Source organism: Staurois parvus, unplaced genomic scaffold (genome assembly GCF_062004578.1).
Source record: "Staurois parvus isolate SC_StPar_1 unplaced genomic scaffold, SC_StPar_1.0 ptg000619l, whole genome shotgun sequence".
Classification (NCBI taxonomy): Eukaryota; Metazoa; Chordata; class Amphibia; order Anura; family Ranidae; genus Staurois; species Staurois parvus.
In genome coordinates this window covers 3,604,899-3,624,419 of record NW_028318415.1, presented here as the reverse complement: position 1 = coordinate 3,624,419, position 19,521 = coordinate 3,604,899, and the positions used below count along the sequence as shown (strand labels likewise).

At 39.8% G+C, this 19,521-nt stretch overlaps 1 protein-coding gene across 1 annotated transcript in view; it reads left to right on the top strand.

Moving 5' to 3' along the window:
* Positions 1–19,521, top strand: part of SMYD3 (SET and MYND domain containing 3) — a 744,460-nt gene that overhangs the window by 95,617 nt on the left and 629,322 nt on the right. Inside the window, exons 4-6 of the mRNA XM_089693285.1 lie at positions 8,554–8,661; positions 9,175–9,232; positions 17,923–18,059. Coding sequence (XP_089549411.1) covers positions 8,554–8,661; positions 9,175–9,232; positions 17,923–18,059 — 303 coding nt within the window. The remainder of the gene's footprint in view (positions 1–8,553; positions 8,662–9,174; positions 9,233–17,922; positions 18,060–19,521) is intronic.

Here is a 19,521-nt window from a genome sequence, read left to right as displayed (position 1 = left end):
TGCGTCATTCATTCACAGAGATCTGTGCATAAGAAACTACTGTCTTATCTGTCACTATTGCAGATGAAGTTGTCAATGGGCTATGGGCATGCTAATCAATGCACTTGTAGTGCATTCACAAGTCCTTGAGCTTTCTATCAGTCCATACAGAGGTACAGGCAGAAAGCTGGAGGGAGTGTCTGCAGGAGGCTGTCATTGCACCCACAATCCACTTGATTTTCAGGCTCCTGTGGGAAAAATTAATAAATGCAGATTTTTTTTTTCTTCAAAAATATGTGCATATATTATTTTGTGACCATGCATAAATGCCTTTTTTAATCCCATTTGTTAACAAAGGGTGCAATTTGCTCCTGACAACATGGCCTAGTTATAGTGTATCTAAACCCAAGAAAAAAAAATTAAAAATAGTGATATAGTGCGGCTTACTAGTCCTTATAGTTGATGCCTGCAATTTCATTTTTAGGACATTTTTATCTTTATTTTCACCTGGTGATCCAGTCAGTAATGCTCTTCCTGTCTTAGGGTGGCTATTCTTACTTTTCCAGTGTATCTATGTAGAAGCAGTGTAGCCATCCTTGGACAGCAGCATTGTCGCCTAGTAGATTTAGTTGGACTTTACATGTATAGCAACATTTTGTTTTTGTTTTTTTGGTGTAAAGGTTTTAGTTATATGAATAAAAGCTGTAAGCTCCCCTGTCGGTGATTCAGTGGTCTAGGTTCCTCAATGGCACTGGCATCCTCTCCCCAACTCTTTCCAGGTGCTGTTCTTTGGTCATCTTGATTGGCCGGTGCAAGATGACTTCAGTTTCACGTATATGCGGGAGTAGTCATCCTGGTGAAAAGTATGACGCCGCTCCAAGCTATGGATGGAAGGAAAAGAATCACCCCACCGGCAAGTGAGAAGAGGGGAACTTGAATCTGAGCAATTCTTGTGTCAGCCAATACAAGTGAAGGGAAGTGAAAGGATGGACGCTGCACAACCGACCACAGGTGTCCAATATTGAGGAATGGCCTCAGCTGCCGTTCTGGCCATGACCTCTGATGCATTTTGCCCTGCTCTCCGGGGCTTGGTCACAGAATACTTCTGTGACCAAGCCCCGGTGGGCGAGGCGTAACACGTCAGAACGGTGTGGCCAGAACAGTGGCTGAGTCCATTCCTCAACATTGGACTCCTGGGGTTGCTTGAGCAGCTTCCATCCTTTCATTTGTATTAGTAGTCATCCTAGCACACAGGCACTGTGCCGGAGTGTAAGCTGAGCTGCAAATACGCAGCTAAGTTTACTTTCTACAGATAGCTGTGAGCAGGCAGGTAAGTTTGCTCTCAGACTTTAGTTCCACATTAAATGGTTTGTCTTAACTCTCTAACTGCTCATTTTGCCAGACATCTTGGTCTGTTAAAGGAAGTTGAAAAATAACAGATTTACTTGTAGGATCAACAGGTAATAAAACTGTTACATGTGGAAAAGCAAAGATTGCAATGTTAATCCCAAGAAAAGGTGCTGCTCCAAAATTCCTATTCATCCCTTTCAGTATCAGTTCTGTGTATATCAGATGCATACCACAGGGAGAGTCCGCCTTTGCTCCATCTCGCTTTCACCAAGCTCAACAAAGGTTGTACACTGATGCTGTTACTGGTAAAAAAAAAAAATATTTTAGCTAGCACAAACACAGAATCCCCACCTGTAGACTCTCTCAGCTAATGCATTTCATCCAATGCAGACATACTGTATTTGATCACAATTAAGCCCACATTGAGCAAAACACTCTAGATGGGTCTACAGGTGGGGACTCTTTCTTTGTCTGAGCTGGCAAAAAAACATTTAAAGAGTGATGGCATCAGAATACAACTTTGTGTTTGGCTTAGTGAAACTGCTGTGTTAATGATAGTGAGAGAGTAATGTTTTATATTGCCTATAGTTGTGCATTAAAGTGGAACTAAACCCATCAATGCAACTCTTTCCTAAAACTCTTATATTCAAGGCATGCTGTGAATGATAAGTGTCACAGATGTTCTGCTCTCAACCAAGCTATCAAACCATCAAATGGCTGGTGTCATAATCACATGTGTAGCACCATGGACACTGCAGATCAAAGAGAAGCTAAGATGGCAGCTTCCTTTGCTGTAAACAAAGGACCAGTTTATTGGGTTTCCGACTTCAAGGTGGCAGAACTGTGGCCATTGGGAGTAGAAATTGTCCTGCGTCTTTTGGGAGTAAACAATGCATCTTTGGCATTAGGGGGAGGAATAGTGCCCTATTCTTGGTGTACATTGGGGAAATAGTGCCCCATCGTTGGTGTCAGTGGGAAGAATAGTGCCCCGTTGTTAGTATCAGTGGGAGGAATAGTGCCTCATGGTTTGCTTCAGTGAGAGGTAAAGTGCCCATTTGTTGGTGTAAATGGGAGGAATAGTGCCCCATTGTAGGAGTCAATGGGAGGAATAGTGCCTGTTGATGTCAGTAGCAGGAATGATGCCCCTTTGTTGGTGTCAGTGAGAGGAATAGTGTCTTGTATCAGTGAGAGGAAAAGTGCCCCAAGGGCCGGATAAGGGCAAGCAAAGGGCTGTATCTGGCCCCCAGGCTGTAGTTTGGAGACGACTGCTGTAAAGACCAAGTATAGCATGGTTGTGGTTGTTCTTTATAGAGGAGACGGGTTTCATAAATCTAGGGAAATTACTGAGTACTTGGTTTTATGGATAGATTTTTGTGTGGCAGCAGCTTTTGACAAGTAAGAACTGCAGTTTTGGGGATCTAGAAGATCTATTTATCTGCTGGAGAGACCTGATGTGTAGTTAGAACCAGACAACTAGGATTTATTGCTTTTGAACCTACTGCTCAAAGTGGAACTTTAGTCAGAAAATTAAGTCCTGAGAGATCTCTTCATGCTGGCCCCTTTTGCAGGTATAGCTATGTACAACCTTAAAAATAGGTGACTTTACTGTTTAAAATCCAGTAATACACTGTCTCACCTGGCTCTTCACATGCTCAGTTGCTCTCTGTTTTTCAACACTGTGCCAAAAATGTAAAGGCTGATCTGCTGACAGCCTAAAGATTTACTGCTCAGGGGCTCAGGGCTTCAGCAAAATGGCAGCCTCCAGCAAAAAAAAACAGGAGCAATGCAGGAGGCAATTTAGAGCACACACTCATTTTGGTTGCATAATTATTAATGTGGACTGCATGTTCCTTGCTAAAGAACATTATTTTTTATCAAGTTGTTATGGGTAAAATTCTACTTTAAGTTTAATTTTGCAAATGCTGTTTATGCTTTTCTGTTGTTGACGATGCAACAAATGTTCTTGCAGGCAGTTTGAACCCTGGTCTGCTGTGTGGCTTCTTGCTGCCTGTATAAAAACCTTAATCTGAAGTAATCTATCCCAAGACATGGTTAACGCAAGGCCACTCTCATTATAGAGTGAACAAATCAGTTAGTTTTTGTGTTGTTACATTATTAGATTAGACTTAATATAGATTTAATATCTAATAATTGTAAACCACAGTCACAAGTTATGGTGTGAGAAAAGTGTTTTTTAGCATTTAAAGTGATTCTAAAGCTTCTTAAAAAAAAAAAAACAACAAAAATATCATATACTTACCTTCTCTGTGCAATGAGTTTACACAAAGCTGCCTCGAACCTCCTCTTCTATGATCCCCCAGCCTCACTCCTGGTGGCTCCTCTTCAGCAGGGACCCCCAAAGGAAGCCACTTCCTATAGGGGCACTTGGGTCGACTCAATCCAGAGCTCCTGTTCCTGCGTCCAAAGACACAGACAGCATGGCTCAGCCTCACCCCCACTCCCTCATAACAGGATTTGATTGACAGTAACAGGAGCCAGAAACACTTGCTGCTGCCTCTCTGTCTTGTGAAAACAGAGAGGGAGCAGAGAGAGCCACTGCTCTCGGATACTAGATCAAGATTAGGCTTAGGTAAGTGTCTGATGGGGATCCTGGTCACATAAGGTTTTATTTACCTTATTGCAGAAAATGCATTAAGGCTAAAAACCTTAAGCTTTTAGAACCATTTAAAGTAGTAGTAAAGTCTTTTTTTAATCTTTTACCTACAGGTGAGCCTATAATAAGGCTTACCTGTAGGTACTGTAAATATTTTCTAAATGTGTAGCAGTCGGAGTGGGAGTGACATCATTGCGACTCAGCAATTCAAACTACCAAAGCCTGCAAACCCAGAAGGAAGACTGCGTGAAGATGGAAGCCCTGTCAGCAGTTTCAGCACATTGCTGAAGGTCTTCGTTTTTAGGTATGTTTCACATAATGTGCTAGTGTCCGATGCATACTAGTACGTTATAGCATTAATACATAAAAGTGCAGCGCTTAAAAAAAGTGACTAATAATCATAAAGAAACAGTGAAAAGTATATCAAAAAAATAGTCCATCCAAAAATGAAAGAAAAATCCCAGAGGTTGTGATGAAACAAAAGAAATCCAAGGACAGTTGTTGTGTCACCAACCACTACTACAGAAGGCTTACCAGAAAGGCATGACCCCCTTGTTAAGAGTGGTCAATCGCGCTTTGTTTAAACAATCCAGAAAGCCGGACACTCAAATCCTCCTCCAGATCTCCAAAACAGCAGATCTTACCAAACAATGGACCTTAATTGGGGTAGCTAAACCACTCAGGACGAGGCTTGGACTCGTAGTAGAAAACATGCAAAGAAAGAGCGCTCCACATAGTGTAAAACCATAATCACAACATTTATTTAAAGTATGGTTGCACTCACATGTAAGCAAACATCATTGGGCATTGATTGGCAAAAAAAATCCAAATGTTCCAGTTTCCAAAATGCCACCGGCCATTTGCGCCCTATGCGTTTCGTCACAGGTAACTTCATCAGAAAACTTTTCTTTCATTTTTTAATGGACTATTTTTTAAATACAAATATCTAAGACAAACGAGCGCTAGATCTGTGTAGTGGAGCAGCTTAGCATAAAAGGGTGAAACCTCAGAAAACCTCTTGGGATGACATCAATATGTAAGAAAACAAGCATGCAGCGCTCCTACAGTTGTGGCCAAAATTATTCAACCCCCACTGAAATTGAGTGTTTTGGCCAGTTTGACATTGCTTTTGATCATTCAGTCATCTTGCTTACATTTACATTAAAGAGGCACTTGTAGGTCAGACAAATATAACATAACAGTTATAATGAAATAACCACAAATGTCTTTTCTGTGCTCACAGCATTATCAGTTTTATTCAACCCCCAAGTGACATTCAATCTTAGTACTTAGTACAGCATCCTTTTACAGTTATAACAGCTTTTAAACGTGAAGCATAGCTTGACACAAGTGTCTTGCAGCGATCTACGGGTATCTTCGCCCATTCTTCATGGGCAAAGGCCTCCAGTTCAGTCACATTCTTAGGCTTGCGCACTGCAACTGCTTTCTTTAAGTCCCACCAGAGGTTCTCAATCGGATTTAAGTCTGGTGACTGCGATGGCCACTCCAAAATGTTCCAGCCTTTCCTCTGCAACCATGCTCTAGTGGACTTGGAGGTATGCTTGGGATCATTGTCCTGTTGAAAGGTCCAACGTCTCCCAAGCCTCAGGTGTGTGACGGACTGCATCACGTTTCCATCCAATATCTCCTGGTACTGAAGAGAATTCATGGTACCTTGCACACGCTGAAGCTTCCCTGTACCTGCAGAAGCAAAACAGCCCCAAAGCATGATTGACCCTCCACCATGCTTCACAGTAGGCAAGGTGTTCTTTTCATCATAGGCCTTGTTCTTCCTCCTCCAAACATAGCGTTGATCCATGGGCCCAAACAGTTCTAATTTTGTTTCATCAGTCCACAGAACACTATCCCACAACTTTTGTGGTTTGTCCACATGGCTTTTGGCATACTGCAGTCGACTCTTCTTATTCTTTGGAGACAGCAAGGGGGTACGCCTGGGAGTTCTGGCACGGAGGCCTTCATTACGCAGTGTGCGTCTTATTGTCTGGGCTGAAACTTCTGTACCCACATCTGACAAATCTTTTCTCAGTTCCTCAGCAGTCACACGGGGACTTCTCTCCACTCTACGCTTCAGGTAGCGCACAGCAGTCGAAGTCAGCATCTTCTTTCTGCCACGACCAGGTAGCGTTTCAACAGTGCCCTTTGCCTTGAATTTGCGAATGATGCTTCCTAAGGTGTCTCTTGGTATGTTTAACATCTTTGCAATCTTCTTATAGCCATTGCCCTTCCTGTGAAGAGAAATCACCTCTTCTCTTGTCTTCCTGGACCATTCTCTTGCCTTCACCATGTTTGTAACCACACCAGTAAATGTCTAGAAGGAGCTGAGTATCACAGTCATTTTAAAGCTGCCTAATTGGTGCTTATTATGCTTGATTGCTGCTCGGTGACATCCACAGGTGTTTTCAATACCTGATGGAAAGCACCTGTATGAACCTCTGTTCTTCAGAGTGGTAGTCTTTAAGGGGTTGAATAATTGTGGCAATGAAGAAACCACATAAGAACCATTTACTACTGTATTACATAAACAATTGATGTCATTTTAGTTGCATTTGGGTAGTTACAACGTCCTTGTAGGATTTGATTCTGAATACAATTCCAAATGTACACTATAGTCCCTAAACCCCTTTACAGCATTGGGGGTTGAATAATTTTGGCCACAACTGTATATGATATGAGGTAAACAAAATACCAAACACATGTATGTTACTTCGAATTTAAGATATATGCATATAAATGTGCAAAATAGTGCATAACGCATGTAGCTATATATCGCCGAGCATGGATAAGTTCATGAATAGATTTCCCAAGTTACAACGTGAAGATGAGTGACAGTCTGTTTATAGCAAACATCAAAATATTCGTGACATCAGATGGTGAAGAAATGAGAATAATATGCACTAACCAGATAGCGCTATAAAAACGCATGTAGATGATGAAATCATCTAGGTGTGAGCATCTGGACCCAGGTGTTCTGATTATGGCAACATCTATCGCAGCATTACAACAGGATTTCCAAATGGCAGAGCTATGATTGAAGACCACCGGAGGGAGCCAGCAACCAGGACCTCTTCAGACCAGGTATCCCAAAGTATATTGTATGTTCGCCGACCACCAGGGGCAGAAAGAGCTCCGAAGAATATCCAATAATTTCCTTAGGGAAAGTTGGCTCAAACAGAAAAGAGCCAGAGGACAAAAATATCTAAGTGCAGCATTACTTTATTCAGGATTATCAGAGAAATGATAAAATATAACTCACATGATATGCAAACAAAGGCCCACTGGCCAGACAGAAGGGGTCCACGTGGATAGAAAGTCACTGAGGGCAGCTGTGATAACTCCATGTGAGTTATATTTTATCATTTCTCTGATAATCCTGAATAAAGTAATGCTGCACTTAGATATTTTTGGACTGAGTTGGAAAATACATACGCACACACATACATTGCATGGCAAGGTTTTAAGTTAGGGATAGATAAATAAAAGGAGCACAAAATGAAACACATCCACTGAGTGACCCTAATCTATGAAAAAGAATCAAAAGATATGATGGTACTGGCTGACGAAATATGTAATATTATTTTTTTATCCGGAGCTAGAAAACAAGTTAACAGTAGAATCTGGTTTGCCATAGGCAGCACCAGCTTTTTCTTATGCAGTGCGGTTAAAGTGATTCTAAAGATTCATGGTTTTTTACCTTTTTACTCCAATCCTTACCTGAGCCCCCTCCAATCCAGCGATGTTCACGAGAGCCTCTTCTGTAAGGGGACCTCTCCCTCCTTAATATTATTTTATATCCGGAGCTAGAAAAACAGGTTAACAGTAGAATCTGGTTTCCCATAGGCAGCACCAGCTTTTTCTTATGCAGTGCGTTTAAAGTGATTCTAAAGACTCACTTTTTTACCTTTTTACCCCAATCCTTGCCCGAGCCCCCTCCAATCCAGCGATGTTCATGAGAGCCTCTACTGTAAGGGGACCTCTCCCTCCTCATTGGCTGAGACAGAAGCGGGAGCCCATGGGTTCCCACTGCTGTCAATCATAGCCAGTGAGCAAATGAGAAGAGAGTGGGGAGGGGGCAGGATCGCTCCATGGCTCTATGTGTCTTATGGACGCATAGAACAGTGGCTCAGGGACAAACATGAAGCAGTGCCCCCAGGGAAGCAGCTTTCTCTGGGGGCACTGTTTTAGGGGCAAGAGCCAGGATCATCAGCAGAGACCCGAAAAGAAGAGGATCAGAGCTGCTCTGTGCAAAACCACTGCACAGAACAGGTAAGTATAACATGTTTGTTTGTTATTAAAAAAAAAAAACCCCAGAAGCTTTAGTATCACTTTAGTAAATAAGCTGCATTGTGCATTGATGTAGCTAGCTTTGTCCATTCAGTAAGATATATAGGTAAACTCTAACAAAAGTTTTAAATGTCAATTCGGTAAAGGAGATAGTAAATTGTTATTTCCACTACCATAATATGACAATTTTTAAAGGCCTATATTAAGTATCATCACCTACTCATGCCCATAATCAGCAGTAGATGTTTTATCTTCAAGTAAATTAATGGCTATAATGAATATATACTACCTATTTCCATTCTTTCTAGAAAAATGCTTGGAAGGACCATAAAAGGGAATGCCTTTGTCTGAAGAGCATTTTGCCTAATGTTCCTACGGACTCTGTCAGACTTATAGGAAAGGTGATCTTCAAACTGGTGAGTTGATGTTCATAGCAATTTTATGTTCTGTTTATTCCTTATCCTACAGTATGCAGTTAAAGTTGAAGTTTAGTGATTTTTTTTTCTTACGAAATAGCACCAGGGAAATGCCAAGTGCCAGCTTTTACATATTTATGTTTCTGTGATTTGCCTGGATTTCAGCTTTAAATAATTATAGTCCTTTATGTGTTCATGCCAATGGGAGTTGGGTTCCTCCCTCCAAACCCTACAGGACACAGTAGTTACTACAGGACACAGTAGTGAGGAAGTTGGTGGGAGGTACAGGTCAGGAGACTGACACTCCTGGAAGTTTTTATCAGGCCAATTTTATTTAATAGAATAGTGTTCGGTGGTACATTTGGCAGGTGACTTTCTTCTTTGCATTTAATGGGTTTTATGGGCACTTTCAGTGGGGAGACTGGATTGCCTTAGGGGTACAAGTATAGCTAGTGTTATTTATTGGCAATACTGATTATTTTTTTATAGTTTCCTTTTCTTGTGTTTTTGTAGCTTGAACAACCAGATTGTAGTTCTGGAGAATTGTATTCAGTGAATGATCTACAATCTCGTAAGTACTTCTCTACATTGATTGATTGTTTTTTTCCCTACTAACCCTACAATCCACTGTGACACTGGGGAATAAATCTGTGCTAATTTTTTTTTTTTCACTATTTAACCACTTACCCTCCAGAGGATTTACCCCCCTTCCTGACCAGGCCATTTTTTTGCATTACGGCGCTGAGTTACTTTAACTGACAATTGCGCAGTCATGCAAAACTGCCCCCAAATTCAATTGACGTCCTTTTTTTTTTCCCCACGAATAGAGCTTTCTTTTGGCGGTATTTGATCGCCTGTGCTTTTTTATTTTTTGTGCTATAAAAAAAAAAAAAAAACTATTTTGAGGAAAAAAAACTATATTTTTGACTTTTTGCTATTAAACATGTCCAGTAAAAAAATTTAAAAAAAATCAAATTTCGTCATAAATTTAGGACAACATTTATTCTGCTACTTGTCTTTGCTAAAAAAAAATCCCAATACGTGTAAATTAATTGTTTTACGTGAAAGGTATAGCATTTACAAATAGCGGTATATATACTGGGATTTTCTTTTTATGGGGGCATTCTGATACTGGGGTGGACTGACTTGGTGTCACTGACATCCCCAGTGACACCAATACAGTGATCAGTGCTACTAAAAAGCACTGACACTTCACTAATGGCACTGGGCAGGAAGGGCAACTTGTGGGGCAATCAAAGGCTTAACTGTGTGCTGTGTGCTGTTTTACTGTGTGTGTGTGTGTGCTTCACTGTAAGCCATGCATAGCAGTGTGCAGGAGCTGACAGAGGGCTTAAGTAAACAATACAGTTCTCTCCCCTGTCAGTAATAATCCTCGATCATCAGGTGCCGGCAAGTAATCACTGGCAGGGACCCGGTGATTGACAGCCAAGGCCGCAAATAGTAGCGCGGGTAGGGCGCGTGCAGCCCCTACCCAGAAATGCAAAATCACATATATATACGTGATTTTGCACACCCGTACCACTCTGTAGCAGTATTACTGCTATAGGGCGGACGGGAAGCGGTTAAGGTGCATGCGCACAGCCACAAAAGGGAAAGTACACAGGAGCATGCATTCAAGAAACTGTTCTGTCTTCGTTACCTGTTTCCTGTGTGTAACTTGACATGCAGCTAAACCCTCCTATTCTGCAATAAGCCAGACTGAATGTAATCTTGAAGCTTTATGAACAAAACAGGGTGAAGTGAAACTATGGGGAAAAACACATGAGAAATACATACAATCAATGTATGATACATACAAAATGCAAATAAATAATCAGGCTGCAGCTGGCAATAAGTCCATGCTCACCAGTGATGCTGTCTGTAGGGGCTGTAAATTCAGCCCAAAACGTGCTTTAGGGATGATGGATGATTTCCTCTACCACAATTCTTAAAATGGAGTTTGAGTTCCCAGGATGCACCTGTTTCCTTTTCTTAGAATGAAGGTTGATGGGAGCTATTATTAACTAAACAATTTCTGATTACTGCAAAAAAGTAAATTTATTCCGGGCTCCATCTTGTGGCCAAATGTAATATTATACAGAGAACACATACGTTAATACATTTTCCTGCTGAAGGCTGAACATATATTGTATATTGCTGTGACTTTTCTCCATTTCATTTTCCTCAACTTGATTTTGCATTTCTATTGACGTTGTATGTTGGAAAACAGTAGTTTTGACACTAGAAAAAGCTCTCATACACAGGTTCTTTAAATTAAGTTTGCTGTAGATTTTTGGAGCATCCCTTATTTGCAGGCCCCCTCTAGCTGTGCAAGGTCCATGCCCCACACTTTAACTCCACCAGCCATCACCTTCTCCTGGTCTTCTTTATTTCAAACAAAGTCTCAGAAAGTTGGAGTTAGACATTATTTGGTACACTATATAGTTGTATAATTGAATTATTCTATGTAAATTTACTGTGTTTTGCTTCACAAAGTCTCCTTTATATAACTTCCATCTGTTTTTCTCCTACTGTATTACATTTCTAACGTGTACAAGTTATTTCCTAATGCAGTTTTCAAATTACATGTTCATGTTTGGCCCACAGGCAACTTACAACCAAGATATTTTCCCTGTTTTTTTACTGTTAGAGAAAGTAAAAGGTAGAAAAAGTCCTCAATGTCTTTTTACCCCAAGATATAATGTGAAAAATGATGGCTTGTGAAAAGCAGATACTTTTTTTTTTATGTTTTTGTTTTTAAAGAGGTCCTAGATTCTTCCTGAACCATGGAGGAGGAAAATAAAGAGGGACAGGGGTGTGAGAATGAGATATCCAGAGGATGGATTAGCTGTGTCTAATGCCCCCTTTGATCTGTCCATAGTTACATGGTTAGTCTGGCTGAAAAAAGACAAAGGTCCATCCAGTTCAACCATAGAAAAAAAAAAAGTTATAATCCTATACCCACAGTTGATCCAGAGGAAGACAAAATAAACCCAGCAAAGCATGATCCAATTTGCACCTGCTGGGATAAAAAAATTCCTAACTGATCCCCCGAGAGGCAATCTGGTTGCATAATGTTTTATTGTCCATAGCTCAGGCATGCAGGGGAATCAATACGTACACCTGGTAGGACTGCATACAAAGGCCACATCATTCCTCTAGACATGGGCTCTCACTTCTTTCCACTCTGCTATTTCAGTAGAACAGTTTTTCTCAGCCTTTTAAACTCAGAGAAATCCTTGCAATAATTTTCAGGTCCCAGAAACTCCTGCTAAAAATGATATCTGCTAAAAATTATATGTATAGCTCACAGTATATTAGCAGTAATCAGTAAGTTGTAGATATATCCACAAAATTTAAAGCAAATAAATAATATTAATGACCAGGAGAGAAAAGCAGACAGTACAACTTGTATATTTTACTTACATTGATGGTCAGTGAAGACATGCCATCTTACGTAGGTGGTAGGTGCAGAAGTCACCAGTGTAAAGTAGACCCTTCTCCACTGACCATCTATGTAGGGGACACTGTTTAAATGACCATCAATGTACTTGCCATTAGAAAGTGTCCCATACATCGCTGGCCAGTGGAGAAAGGTCCTCGATTTTTTGATGGTCTGCAGAGAAGGACCTCTTACATTTATGGTGAATGGCGCAAGAGACCTCTTACATTTCTGTATAGTTGGTGGCAGAAAGTCCTTTACATTAGTGGTCAGTGTAGGTCACATTGGTGGTCATAACAAAAGTGCCTCCTTCATCAATATTCATTAGAAAAGTCTTCTCTTACTTTGTTGGTCATCAGAGAAGGACCTCTTACGTTTATGGTGAGTGGGACAAGGGAACTTATTAGGGGTTAGTCGAGGATCCCCTCGCAACCTCTGTAGAAACCTTAGGGTTTTGTGTTGCCCTGCTAAAGAAAAGCTGAATTAAAATGTGGGCTGTTAGATTGCAAGCTCCTGCAACAGTGTGGTCATGTGGAGATGCATAATGGAAGACAGGTCTGGTAGTTTTAGGTAAAAGCTCACAGTGGCTGCACTGTCATAGATTCTGATCGAAACATGTTTTTCATACCTAAAACTGAAGTAGTAAGTGTCTGTGTGTGGAAAATACGCTGATATTTTATTTACAAAATTCAGCCATATATAAAAAGGTGACGTTTGATCCAGCTTTGAGTTAAGTAAAAATTGTAAAATTTATTTTAATATAGAGCTTGCTTAAGTACCTGAATTTTTTCTATACTTGATTCCTTTTATCTCTTGTACAGCAGGACTGGGGAGGGAGGGAACGCTTTTTCAGACAATCAGGATTCTAATGCATTGTTGTCAGTTTGACACTAAATATGATCATGTATTACTGATTCTGTATTGTCCAATGAATAGACCTAATGTGGGTACTGGATTACTAAAATGGTATCTAGTCTTCATGATATTCCAGGACCAAATTGTGCTGTCTGATAGACATACTTGAATTACAAGACTGGCTGAACAGAATTGCAGTTTTTTGCTGGTAACACTCTCATACGTATCTCAGTTGTGATATAACATGCTTGGGTTTCCCTATCTGTACGAAGTAAAAAAAAAAAATCACTGTTTAATATTAAAAAGGTGTACATAATTGATATAGGGCAATACATTTGGCCAGCTTTTCCATGCAACAAAGTCTATTGACACAGAGATGAACTTGTATCTGATTGATTTCACCTCATATCTACTGGAAACAAATTGAAGTGAAATCTATGCCATGTGGTTCTAATTACAATTGTGTACTAAATTCATATTTTTAAAGTTCAGTTAATTGCAGTTAAACATTTGCAGATTTATTTTCAGATACAGGACTGCAGTTTATCCCTGCACTGATTGTATATTGCATTTTTATGTTTTGTATTGCAGCATTTTTCTACACTGTTTCAAAAGGCATTTTCAACATTCTGGAATGTATAAAGTGCTTATCTTTTTCCATAGACATCTCCATCCATCAACTTGTTTTAAGAGCAGCAGCAGCAAATGTCTATGCTAGACAAATAGACAGGTTGTACGTTATATGGGTGCCTATAAAATGTATTCACCCCCTTGGAAGTTTTCATGTTTTTTTGTCATAGAACATTGAATTACAGTGGCTTTCATTTTGATCAAAGGAAACAGACTTTTTAATTTCTAAGTGTAAACAGATTCCCGAAAAGTGATTTAATCTTAGTTAAATTCCAAAGTCATATAAATAGTAAAGTCCAACTTTGGGCACCCTGTTCCTCCAGTTTGACTTTTGCTTGTGGTCGCAACCGGCAGCAGGGGCGGACTGACAATTCATGGGGCCCCCGGGCAATAGGGGATCATGGGGCCCCTGTGTCCTTGCCCAAACTCAAAAAAGCCTATGAAAAAGGTACCAGGGGCATCTCATGGGGCCCCCTACTGACCCCGGGCCTTCGGGCAGTGCCCGAGTTTCCAAATGGTCAGTCCGCCCCTGACCAGCAGTATTTTAGGCAGTATTTTGTTTTATATACTTACCTTTCCAAAGTCCTTAAGCTAGTCACGTGATGTCTTGGTGCTCTTTTCCTCTTCTCTGGACTGGCCAGTGTTCAATGATGTGGAGAGGTGATGAGGTCTGTGCCACTCTTTACACCATTATAAAGTGATGTCGTATGTCGTGAGGCTCTGCACTCACACTGTGTCCTTAGTCTTCTGGGTTGAGTGACAAATTTGGTTACATACTAGAGACTAGGAAGTGAGTTGGTTCTGTGGAGTGGTTATACCATTATCTGCAGTTTGCTGCTGTATTTTTCCTGCTCAGTGGCTACTCGGTACAGATTTAGATACATAGTACTTCTGATCTGCTGGGTTAATGCATTTTAGTTATCCTTAGTGGTCTTTTTTTGTCCTATAGCATATAATGAAAGCACACATACATATTTAGATACCAACCAATATCTTAACCCATATTTATTTTGGCAAATGTATCTCCTTAGTCTTTGTATTCAAGTGGAACAGATCCCTGAAACCTAAAGGCGAGCGTGGCGAAATGAGTTGTAGCTTTCAGTTTGGGATGCACATTCACCTCTTTTGTGTCTTCTACTGACCCCTTTATTTTCAAACACACACTCACCCAGAGCATATATGCTAATTCACAGTAGACAAACTGCATACTATGCATGGCATACAGGCCAAAGCATGTCCCAACATGCAGTCAGAGAGCACTTGGTCCTGCTTTTAATAATGAGCGGTTCCATGCTTTTACCTGCAGTATGCTGGTGATACCCTCCATACTGTTCACCTGAATGTATTGCCCACAGTCATATTCTATGCACTGCACATGCTGCCTGCTTTCTGCATTTTGCACTTCTCTCTCGCACATACTATCATCATACCATTTGTACTCTTCTCCCACACGTACTGCCTGCCACCATACCTTCCACACTCCTCTCCTGCACATTTTTTTCCATTATCATTACATCTGCACATTAGTTTAAAAACATAAAATTCTATTTTAAAGTTTTATGTTTGTATCTGACCATTTACATGTCTGCATGCACTGATGGACAGGATGAGGTTTCAACACTTCTTCTGGACATCAGGCATTAGTGTTTTGACAGGGTTAACCCTTTTTGGAAGAGAGTGAAATGGATGTAGGCTAGTAGCAAAATGGCAGGGGGTCTGCTCACTCACTTCTTCCTTGTCATGGTAATATCCATCTAGTGAAGGGTTAGTAACATGGGCAAACAGAAACACATAATTTTGTTTCCCAAATTAGCAGTAAAATAAAAATTAGATAAACGCGTAGCCTGGACTGTGACTGCTTGCTGCTGCAGAACATTTTTCCTTCACCGCAGCACATTCCTCCTGCAGTATGGACAGAGTTGAAGGTGAAAGTGTCTTCAATATGGAGCTGCCATGGCCATTTTGCTGAAGAGGCCATCATGGTGGAGATGTGGGAGACCATGAATAATGCTCAGCTATGGAATGTCTTCTGGCTGGGAGGACTTGCCGGGGGGGGGGGGGGGGGGGAGTGTAGAGGGGAAGACGTGGAGAGATCTATTACAAACTACCAATTCTAAGGTGAATACACCCCCCTACACTTCTTTTGGTATTTCCTACCCAAGTCAGACTGAGCCCTGCTGTTCTTGGTGACCGTCTTACTGACTTCCAGTGCAGGAGAACTAAAAATGTGTTCAATAGCGTCCAACAAAAAGTCCCAAAAAGTCTCAATATATTCCCATAGAAGCTAGTGATATCTTCATACTTCTCAACGCCTTCCAATAATCCTCCAAGAAGATTCCTCCTCTTCCTCTTTTTATACCTCAAGACAGTATACTACACATAGTGCATTATCCTCAAAACATAACACAATAAAATAATAATAGTGCTCTAACATCAAAGTGTTCAATAACGTGCCCCAAATAGCCAAGTGTCAATCTAGTGACCTCAATTCCTATCCTCAGTAGGTAAATACCTCGCTTTGTATGGATTGTTGATTATTGATATTCTTCTTCCAAAATTCTTCCCAATAAAACGAGACCCTCTGAGAGATGTAAATCATACATAGTGTAATATTGTCAACACATAAACAACATATAATGTAAATCAGTGTTAAAACACCGCACCAGTGATCACAAAACAGTGAGACAGCCGAGTGATCCAACACCTGTCAGTCCATGCACCTTACCAGATTGACAGGTAATAGAGGCTTTGATCAAACAGACTCTTTCTCCAAACACTGTGGCTTTCAGTGCTCCAACGACAATGATATCATATACTCAAGAAGAACATACAACCATCGCATACCACCTTCTTACTTTATTAAAAAAAAGTGCTTACATTTGCAGAGTAATCCACAGCATTTGTTTCTCTCCTTAAGCCTGCTCTCCTACTAATGTGTGTTACCAGTCCGGAAATCATCGAAAATGGCTGCCGCTATACTTCCGGCAACGTCTGACGTCACTTCCTTCATCCAAAGATTGGTATCTGTTCTGCACTTGGACATTATATTGGTATCTTCCTTCCTCATAACCTCTCTCCACCCTAGAATTAGGGGGTGGAATCCTGTAAGCCCCCCTCCTTTTTAGTATCATTTCGCTGTGATATTCCATTTTTCCTAGAGTCCTGTACATACAGTTGGGGCCTCCTTAAGTTCTCCTCCCTTTGAGGAAGTTTGGGCATATTGGTATTCCCATAATATACATCTCCAATCCTTGAGGGAGACTTCACCAGGGATGACCCGAGTGACAGACAATTAATAACAGTGGCATCTTGCCATTTATATGTGCTGTTGGCCTGATAATCCCCCATGTCTCTCACATACTTTTTGTAGTATGCAGGAGAACTACCAGCTTCAGCTTGTCCTGATGTGAATGGCTGCTGCACTGCAGGAAGAAAACTTAGAACTGCACTCAGTAGGGTGCTCCAACTTGAGAGACTTTGCCTCTGAGCCTACAGCTTCATCCTAGGGCCAGATCTGTGACAACATACTGTGAGTGATGGTGATTGGCTCAGTAACCCCTGGCACTACATCACTCCTAGAGATAAAGATCGTATGTTTGCTGAGCCCAAAGGTGGGCGAAGATCGCAGGGTAACCCCTACATGAGAATCCCATTTGTCACATTGTGAAGAGCTTTTGAAAAGTTAATTGCAGATATCAGACAAGAGCTCCAATGGTTTTTAATTGGGAAATGAATGCAAATCCCAGTTGTTGCTGTTTGTCCAATTCTTGTAGTAAAGCTATAGAAACTGATGGGAATCATTCTTCTCGAACCTTTGGTGTAGAGACATTTTATTATTTTCAACGTAAAAGCCAATTTTACTATCATTTATTACCTTTTTTAAATGTCACATTAATTAATTGAGTTGTAATGAAGTAAAATAAAATGTAATCTGCTTTGATATCTGGTTGAACTCATGGCAGCAAAGACCATTTCAGTAGTATGAATCTATGGAATAGTAAAGCAGGAACGATGAACACAATTGATAGGTTTTAATGATGTCAACATTAAGAAGAAAAGTATGTGTTGTAAAATCCTTTAGTCATTTGACATTTGACATCTGTTTTAACATCTGTTTTATTCCTGCAGACTCAAATCACAGGTAAATTATTTTCAAACACCTGTGTGATGTGGAATATTTTATGTCTGTGTGGCATAAGCAGAACAAGTGATTTATTTTGTTTCTACATTTTTTTAAGCCTACTGTGTATATTGAAGATATATAATTTCCTCCCACTCGATGGCCCACCTTTTATTACCGCCTACTTCTTTTCCCCACCCTGGTATACTTTCAGATTTCAAAGAACTTAACAAAGAAATGAAAGAAGGCCTGAGGCACCTTGCTGCTACATTAGAGCAGTACCTGAAAAGGGAAATCCAAGTCTCTACCCAGCTGCCACCTGGTTTTCACATTCTTGAATATTTCGGCAAAGTAAGTGCCAAGTTTCAGACTCTTAAATCAAGATGCAATGATTTAGTAATTTTCAAGTGCTCAGACTATTAGTTTCCCACCAGCTAAACCCAAAGGAAAGGTGTGGTGTTTTTATAAATAAATTATTTTTATTGAATTATTTGGCAAGTACTTGAAATGCTCTCTTGATTTTAACTATAAATTAGTACCTTCCCCCCAAATTTTATAGTTACTAGGTGTGTCAAAGATTAATAAAACAAAGAATTCTTTCTCTAGTTTCAGAAAAAAACATGTATTTCATTGTAGATGACTGGTATAGAACTGGCATATGATACATAATTATGTATTGGTTATATATTTATGTACTGTAGTTATTAATAATTTTGAAAAAATTAAGCATACCTTTTAAGCTATATAATTACAACGTGGCATGTAATTGAATTACTGACAATGTGTTGGTTTTAGTAATCTTTACCATGTTTATAACAATGTAAAAATTTAAAGTTAATTATAAATATAAATAATTTAAAGTTAAAATTTAAATTTAAGTTAAAGCCTCCAGGTTTGATCCTTTTTTGTGAAATTCGCTGTTTAAAAAAAGGCTAATTGTTTTTTTTAAGCCTCGGGATTTTACACAGTACTGCTTAAAAATATATGTATTGTCATAAATATATTTTTTTCAGTCCACATCTTCTTATTACATTTTCAGGGTGCGATGTCATAAGTGTTATATTTTGATGCAGTTACTAGTGTAGGCACCTTATATGTTCAAGTTAACATTATACACCTTCTCTACAATTAGCAGCTCCAAAGTTCACGTGGGGTAAATCTTACTGGTTAGGTCAGGTTTTGATTTATTGCTGTACATGTTGGGTGTTTTTTAACCTAGATATTAAGCTTTACAAATATACTTGTAATTTGCTGGCACAATAGAACTTATTTATTGTATTATGTAGTACATTTGTTGGCAATTCTCAAAATGATTTCAGCAGTGAGTGAAGTCTTGCCATTGTGTTGGGTTGAATTGTGGTTTGAATATAACATCAACAGATTATGCTTTAGTTGAGTTTTGTTATTGCTAAATAGAGCTTTTGTCTTTTTCATACTGTACAAAATAAAATGTTCAGTTTAAATAAAAAAAAAAAAATCTATAGAAAGTTAGTTATATGCAGTATTATTCGATAAATTAAATAAGACTGCCTCATGATAGAGGAAAATAAAGTTTTAATCTTTAGTGAAACAACGGTGGTGGAGGAGGAGGCAAATGTCTCTGAATCTATGAAAATGGATAGGTCTGAAAGCACCGTGCTTCTGGATCTGTGAAAGGTAATTGACTCACCTATAAAAAGACGCTTTCCCCCCTGAAAATGTAAGTATTTGAACAGAACCATTCAATGGATGTCTGCTTTCTTGGTCACCTGCTTTCCCCTGCCTTCCCCTGTATTCTGATTGAACAGTTAAGGGAAGCAGTAGAATGATGATT